Source organism: Corapipo altera, unplaced genomic scaffold (assembly GCF_003945725.1).
Source record: "Corapipo altera isolate COAL_440 unplaced genomic scaffold, ASM394572v1 98, whole genome shotgun sequence".
Taxonomy (NCBI): Eukaryota; Metazoa; Chordata; class Aves; order Passeriformes; family Pipridae; genus Corapipo; species Corapipo altera.
The window spans coordinates 3,781,291-3,788,935 of record NW_020884914.1 but is presented as its reverse complement, the minus strand read 5'-3'; the positions used below and the strand labels follow the sequence as shown (position 1 = coordinate 3,788,935).

General features: G+C 45.0%; 2 protein-coding genes across 4 annotated transcripts in view; one reads left to right on the top strand and one right to left on the bottom strand.

The window, feature by feature from the left end:
- Positions 1-4,550, top strand: part of ABAT (4-aminobutyrate aminotransferase) — a 53,012-nt gene extending 48,462 nt beyond the window's left edge. For both annotated transcript variants that reach the window (XM_027655062.1, XM_027655063.1), the window contains exons 14-16: positions 336-482; positions 1,160-1,271; positions 2,370-4,550. In XM_027655062.1, the coding sequence (XP_027510863.1) occupies positions 336-482; positions 1,160-1,271; positions 2,370-2,491 (381 nt within the window). In that variant the 3' untranslated portion in view covers positions 2,492-4,550. The remainder of the gene's footprint in view (positions 1-335; positions 483-1,159; positions 1,272-2,369) is intronic.
- A 360-nt stretch (positions 4,551-4,910) lies between these two features.
- TMEM186 (transmembrane protein 186) lies at positions 4,911-7,644 on the bottom strand. Of its 2 annotated transcripts, none has more exons than XM_027655064.1 (2): positions 7,621-7,644; positions 4,911-6,858 (listed from the first exon to the last, which is right to left on the bottom strand). In XM_027655064.1, exons 1-2 carry the CDS (start codon positions 7,627-7,629, stop codon positions 6,124-6,126), a joined length of 744 nt encoding a protein of 247 aa, XP_027510865.1. In that variant the 5' UTR covers positions 7,630-7,644; the 3' UTR covers positions 4,911-6,123. The 2 variants fall into 2 exon arrangements, with proteins under 2 accessions (XP_027510865.1, XP_027510866.1); XM_027655065.1 differs by lacking the exon at positions 7,621-7,644 and adding an exon at positions 7,094-7,452.
- Between the last annotated feature and the right edge of the window lies 1 nt (position 7,645).

The following is a 7,645-nucleotide window of genomic DNA, read 5'->3' as shown; positions in this document are numbered from 1 at the left end:
GACATTATAGATGCAATAAATGAAAAAAAAAAAGTAAAATTAAGGAGGACAACATAAAGCTTGATGTAAAACCCGTATAGATAATGCTGAATTCCGTGTCCTCTATAGCAAGACAGAGTGCACTAAATGTGAAGCAGGAAGTAGTCACCCTGTGTTTCAGCTCAGCAGGGCAGCGGGATTTTGCTCTTACAACAAAAAAAGGGGGGTTGGTGAGGTTAGTGCATGCCTTTTCATACACCAGATGTCTGCACTGCCAGTGTGATGCCTTGCTTTTCTTTATTATAGTGATTTGCCTGTTAACATCTTCCACAACTCTCTTCCCACCCTTTCCCAAGCCCTACCGGATTTTCAATACCTGGCTTGGAGATCCATCCAAGAACCTTATGCTTGCTGAAGTCATCAAGGTGATTAAAACAGAAGACCTTCTAAACAATGCAACCCACGCCGGGAAAGCACTGCTGACTGGGCTGCTGGATTTGCAGGTAAACATTTGGAAGGATTGTAAATAAGAAAAATAAATTTGCTGATCATCCAGTTTAAACACTTGGACTGAGGAACTCCAGCTGGGGACTAAACCATAATCACAGCTTGCTGGTTTAGGTACTTAAATGCAAGTTGAATAACTGTGTGCATTTTGGGTTGAAGTAAACTTTCTTTTACTGACTTAAGAATGTTGGGTTTATACAGCTTAATCCAAAATAGAGGGTGATCCCCAAAATATCTGAGTGCATGAACTGCAGATAGTTAAATTACTTTGTTAGAAGGTTTTGTTACCACAAGCACCTGTATTTCATCATCCCAAAGTTCTTTTTAAAGGAAAGTGGTTTCATATTTTGTTCCAATTCTGCTGGGCTGTTTAAACAAGAAAATTGCAACTTTCCCTCCCTTGACTAAGGGAAATCCCTCACAGCTTCTACTATGGAGCCCCATATGAGATGGAAAGTCAGACAGGCATTTAAGGGTAGGCTTGGAGGTGCTCTCCTCCCAAAAGGCATTTTGCACAGCACAGTCTCTGCTGTGTGAGCAATCCAGCCCCTGCACTCGCTCCACTCCGGCAGAACCAGGAGGCAGCAAGGTTTCCACCTGGCAGAGCTGAGCCTGCCACCAGGTGCCCTCTGTTCCAGCACCTGCCACAGGCACGTCTCGCCTCTCTTTGCAGGCTCGTTACCCCCATCTCATCAGCAGAGTGAGAGGAAGAGGAACATTCTGTTCGTTTGACACTCCAAATGATGCAACTAGGAACAAGTTAATCACAATAGCCAGAAACAAAGGTAAGAAAGTTTGTGTGTGTGGATGAGCTTCACGTGACAAACAGTAACATAGGTAATGCTCCTGAATTTTCCTTTTTTGGATGGTTTATGTGTGCTACAGCATCAGAGGAGAGAAGGGAAATGACAAACAAAACCGTATTTAGAGTTTTCTGGGAAATACTTGTGTTTTCAGAGACTTCAGACCAGTACATTGCATGGTGTGTGTATTTACCAGCCTCTATAGGTCTGGTGTTACTGGAAGAGATCTATGTAGGGCAGGAGTTTTTGTGACATCAGTCATATAGTCCTCTGCAGTGACCTCAGGTGTCCCTGGGCATGGCTTCCTGGGCTTCCAGCCCTGGAGGAGATCCTCGGGATCCACACTTAACATTCTCTGAATTTAACTGTGTGTGGGCCCTGGATTTGCTGCTGTCCATTTTTTCTGTTACTCCTATCTCTTGAAATGCATGATGCATCTAAACTGTGGTGAAACCAACATTTTAGAGCGAAAAATACACCATTTTTTATTCTTTGAAACTAAGGCAGCAGGGAGAGAAGGTAAGCAGTTTGCTTCATGGTAAACCAAGGCTCAGCTTCCAGGCAGGGTAAGCCCAGCTCAGTGGCTGAGTTCTCATTGTGCACAGACATTTCAAATAGCTGATTTGGGGTTAAAAAAACTGCCATGTATTTAAAGTACTGAAGGAAGAGGTTTGCTGGCCTGAGATATTTTAATTTTTTTGTCATTAAAAATGAAGTAGTTTAAAAACAAAATTGCAGGGAAACCTCCTGTGTCTTATTGTCGGACCAAGATACTTAACCAGTGGAGTTGAGCTGTGCACTGGGTGGAGTGTTTCCACTGCTGTTGGAATTAGTCCCCATACTCCCAAGTGTTTTATACAACATCTACAGGCACCCACAGTGTTCTTCTAAGTTTCTGTGAGGTTTGATGTCCTTCACACCACTGGACACGTGCTGTATCATGGTGTGGTTAGCAGGGATTTGGGGAGCTTCTGTTGGCCCCCCACAGTGAGGTGACCCTCAGTCAAGAGACCTGCATTTTTGTGGATACTTGGTAAAGGTGGAAATGACTATAGAGAACTTATTCTGTTCCTGTTTCAGGTGTTGTTCTGGGAGGCTGTGGAGACAGATCCATTCGTTTCCGTCCCACACTGATCTTCAAGGATCACCATGCACACCTCTTCCTGAACATTTTCAGTGACATCTTAGCAAACTTCAAGTAAAAAGCGGTTCCCTCACACTGAACAGCTGATTATGAAATTAGTTTGCATTAATTCATGTCTTCTCTACTTACAAGATAAGTGTAAAGTCATAAACCGAGGTTTGTGTTCTGTGTGTGATCCTGCCCAAGGCAAGCTGCTCCATGCACACGCGCCCCAGGCAGAGCGTTGGCACTGGTCACCAGCAGGTACACGCAGCTGCCCCTCACTGTGCATCCCCTACAACCTGTGGGCCTCCCTCTTGTGGCCTGGGCCATGCCAACTGCAGACTCCTCTCTCCAGCCATGGCCCTGACTATCCATTCTCTGAACAGGACCCCGTTTTCACAGGTGACCCCGATAGATTTCCGTCCAGTAACAGCAACAAGGGTGGCCCCACTTAGGAGCCACGTGCCTGCCATGTGGGAAGTGCCACTCTCTGATGGCAGCTGGAATAAAATCGGCGTCTCAAGGAAAGCTCTGCTTTCCAACCACTGCCAAGCACAGTGTTTTACAGAACGATTTGCAGCTTTTTTCCCTCGAGTACAGACATCTGCCCCACGAGGTGGGTCAGGGCACTCCCTGTGCCCAGCCTGCACATGCTGCTTCAGAGGCACCGGTGCCCTCAGCCACACCTGCAGCGCTGCAAGTGGCACTGAAGCACTTGCCCTGTTCTCCTCATCATGGGTGAGTTTTAAAACTTGTGACTTCTCTTACAACTTGTACAGAGAAGGCTCTACCCTGAAGTATGTAATTTGACAGAGCTTAGAGAACCATGCAAAGCATATTACTTCCACTTCTGCCAGCAATTCAGAATGATTCCAGATTATTTTACCATTTGCCCAGAACACACAATAGCCATTAATTTATCTATTACAAGTTCTACATGAATACTTGAGGTATTTTATAAAATTACAGCAGAAATGCTTAATCTTAGCCATTATCTGGTATCAGAGCCACTACAGTGAAGGCCTAGTCCTAACTGCACATTTACAATGCAAAGTAATTCTATTTTTGTTCTAATAGTATATTCTAAATCATTGATACTTCAGAGATCTTCTAGAAAGCCACAGGATCAAAAAAAAAAAGTGTCAACAGTTCATTAATTTGTTTCTCTTCAGAGAATTGTTTTGGATGTCTCTTTACTGTTTGCTTAGGGCTGACTTGAACTAGATCTGGTGCCTTTCTTTTCTTTTTCTTGGAGGAAGCATCTGGATTTTGTTTACTAAGTTTAACTTTTCTGTTGTGCACCAAAAAACAGGGACCACAATGGACTTTACAGTTGCCCTATTTAGGACCTGACCACAATTTTTAAGTACATAATAAGAGACAGAGCAGTTAAAAGATTTACATGTTTAATACAGCTACCAAAATGTGAAAGGTTTCTTACCTGCTTTGAGAAGTGTTAATCATGGTTTTCCCATTTTAGAGTAAGTGGTGTTGGGAAACCCAAGTACACTCACTTCTCCAGCTGAAAACCAGTGGGATTTCTGTAAACCTCTGCAGAAACCAGAATTGTGGTACCACTGGGCAAAACCCGAGCAGGTTTTTGAACAGAGGTTGTAGAAATCTGGGGTAAGGACCAGTAAATTTGGTGTTCAACAAAACCTCATTGCCATCGCTGTCCTTGTAAGCATATTATCAGCAAAAGGAAAGTCAAACCAAGAACTGTATTTGACAGCATTTGGGAATTAGTTTGTTCAACATATCAGTGCAGTAGTTTTAGTGAATGTCTCTAGCAAGTCTTGTACTTTTACAGAAGCAAAGGTCCAGTAATTTGAAGTCTTACCACATCTTCACTTTTATTACGACTACTCTAGGTGTTTTTATAATTTTTACTGACACTCAGTAACTGTATAATTGTGTACAACATGTTGATGAAATCGTTAGAGATACATAGAAAGCACTGCAGCTGAAGCATATAAAGTTAATATTGTTTACAGCATACTGTGGACAGTGCCAAATAAATGTTTAAACAAATACTTAACTACACTTCATGGTGTAACTAGTAACTGTACACAGATTCATAACAAATGACATCTCATGTGTAATCAATATTCTTAAATAAAATATTTATAATTGAACTTCTACAGGGCTTTTAATTTTACACCTAGTACATGCCTGAACTGAACCACTACTGCATATTAAATACATTCTGATGAAGATAAGCCTCCAGAAAACAGTGTATGTGTACAGCACACTGTATTTTGCTGCCATGGTGTTTACACCAAGATCATTTCTCTTTTCCTTTTGATACTGCTGTGCCACACAGTATCAGCCAAAATTTAAAATCACAGAACCCCATCAGGAAAAGTTCAACTTGAATAAATGGTAATTCAGGGTTAGCCTGTGCATTAAACAGCAATTTTACTTACCTGCATCTGCTGATCCACCAAGAGAGAGAGGTTTTAATTTACATGAGGAAGAGACAGGGAAAAGAACACTCCAGATTATTGGTGAGGGTCAGTTTATTTGCCATTTTCAAATGAAGTAACAGCTAGGAGAGTGGTGTAAGGGGTTAACTTGCTTCTGACAATTCAAAAGATGTGTTACACGTTACAGGTGAGAGGTTTGGTTCTTTCTCAGGTTTAAATTCTTCCCTTCTACTGAGGTTTTGAAAAAGGAGGAGTCATACTAACACCATGGAGTAAGACCATTGTCCTTCATGGATACACGTGCTGCTTTTACCATTCCAGTGGGAAGAAGTATTTTACTTTGAGGGTGGTGAGACACTGGAATAGGGAGGTTGTGGGTGGATGCCCCGACCTTGGCAGTGTCCAAGGCCAGGCTGGATAAAGCCTTGGGGAATGTGCTCTAGTGAGAGGTGTCCCTGACCGTGGCAGGGGGCGTTGGGGCGAGATGATCCTTAAGGTCCATTCCAACCCCTTAATATTCTATGATTAAATGGGGCAGCAATTTCTGTAGAGGCTCCTGAAATGCTACTAACTTACCCTTACAGCTGAGCCCCAGCCTGTAACTTACCCTTACAGCTGAGCTGCCAGTGCCTCTTGCAGCACACCCTCTTCTTTTGTCCAGTTACATTCACATCCTGGAGGATCTTGCCAGGAGACCACATCCACCCTCCACAGCATTACACACCTCCTTCCCAGCTTCATTAGCACATAACTCAACATTTCATTAACACATAAGCATGTCTGTGTCTGACATTCACCATCACTCATCATGTGTACATACAAGACCAGTTTCAATTTCCAGAGGCTTCCCAACCAACCTGGAATTGGCTAAAAGAAGCACTGATTTGGAGTGAGGGTGCTCTGGCATCTCCTGTATCTCACTTCAAGAGTCTTTCCTGTTTCACAACAACTGAAGGGGCCAGCTGAGACAGTTGGGGTCAGCACCACTAATGCAGCCCCCTAGTGCATGTTCCAAGGAGGACAGTTCAGACTGGGAACTGCTGTGACAGCACAACATACACGTCACTGAATCCAACGTGGAACAGACACTCCTTACACCATAAACAAGCTGCAAAGACATTTAATCCAGTGGATTATTCTTTACCACTGTGACTTTCCCCGCTGGGTGCACTTACAGCAGGCTTTGCATAGGAAAAGGACAGGGGTATCAGTTGGGTAAGCTAATTAAACCTCATGGAACAATAAGCACAATGAACATGAAACATGGAAAATCACTGGAAAATCACACAAGTTCTCCAAATATTTGAGTAAACTTCTCTTTGTCTACAATCTGCCCATACTTAACTGTAAAATATAAAGTATCTGTGCTGTTATACCGTTTGAACTGGAGAAGCAGCTCTCCCTTGCTGTCTCCAACTTCATCCAAAGTCACCACTGTCTCTATGGGACAGTAAATGTCATTCCGTCTTCCCCAGAATGTCAAGTGGGCCACTCTGACAGTTTGGCCAGTTTCACTCAAGTAGATGAATCCAATAACTCTTCTGAAAAAGTAGCTCATACTATACAGCATTGCACCAGCAAAGACTGCAAGGCCAGTTGTGTATAAGAGGATACTCTGAGACACCTGGTTCTGCAGGTAGAGGTACCAGATGGGAGGCAGTGTGACCACGGTGGTGGCAGTCTGCAACAGCTTCAGTCTGGACAGGACCCTGCAGTACTTTATCCCTGGAAACCTGTAGACCAGTTTGAACTCTTCTGTCCTCCCATCCACAGCCTTCTGCTGGACCACAGCAGCAGTGGCCAAATGGGACAGACACACAGACTCTCGCTGTCTCCTGAGATAACTGTTAACACCACTGACTTGCTGGTTTTTTGGCTGCAAACACTCCCATGTGCCAAAAGTCCAGGGCGGGCGAGCATCTCCCCTTCTCCATGACCTTGTCCAGAGCGCCTTCTGTGGACATCTCCCAAAAGCTGGTGCCATGGAGACTTTAGTCCTGACTGTGCAGAGCCAAGCCTGTAAGGAAAGGTTCCCACAGGTCATCATTTGAGCCCTTGTCAGAACTAAATCACAGTGAGCTTAGTCGGTCCCTCAGGCACCTACAGACAGCAAAGCACAAGCCCCTGCTCAGAGTAACCTCAAACCAGTGTTCAGTCAGGAAACGGGTGTTCGTGCTCACATCCCTCCGTGCAAAGCAAGAGGGAAAAATAACACAGTTAACTGAGATAACCAGTCAGCTCAGTGAACGGACCCCATGGCGTCCCCTGCCTCTCTCGCTGTTTGGTTTTGATGTTCGAGTCACATCAAGGCACTACGGGCCGCTTCAAGGCAAAGAGGGCAGGAGAACGCGGGCTGCCGGCCGGCGACACCGGCGATTTGCTAAATAACCACTTAAATAGCAATTTCAGGGAAACGGGAGAGGGAAAAAAAAAAAAAAGCGGACTAGGCACGGTAAAGGGGAGAGCGCTCTACGCCGAGAGAGGGCCCGGAGAAAGAGGGACCAGACACTGGGGACGTGCAGGATAAAAGGAAGGAAGGGAAGCTGGCGCTGTCCCTGCCGCGGTGTAACACACACGCGAGCGCCAGCGCAGGGACGCGTCGGGAGGGGAAAGGGAAGGAAAGGGAGAGGGAAAAGGGAAGGGGAATGGGAAAGAAAGGGAAAAGGGAAGGAAAGGGAAAAGGGAAGGAAAGGGAAAAGGGAAGGAAAGGGAAAAGGGAAGAGGGACCGGCCCGTCCCTTGCAGCCCCCCATCCCACCCCACTCCCTCCCGTCCCTCACCGCCGCCATGTTCGCACCGCCCCCT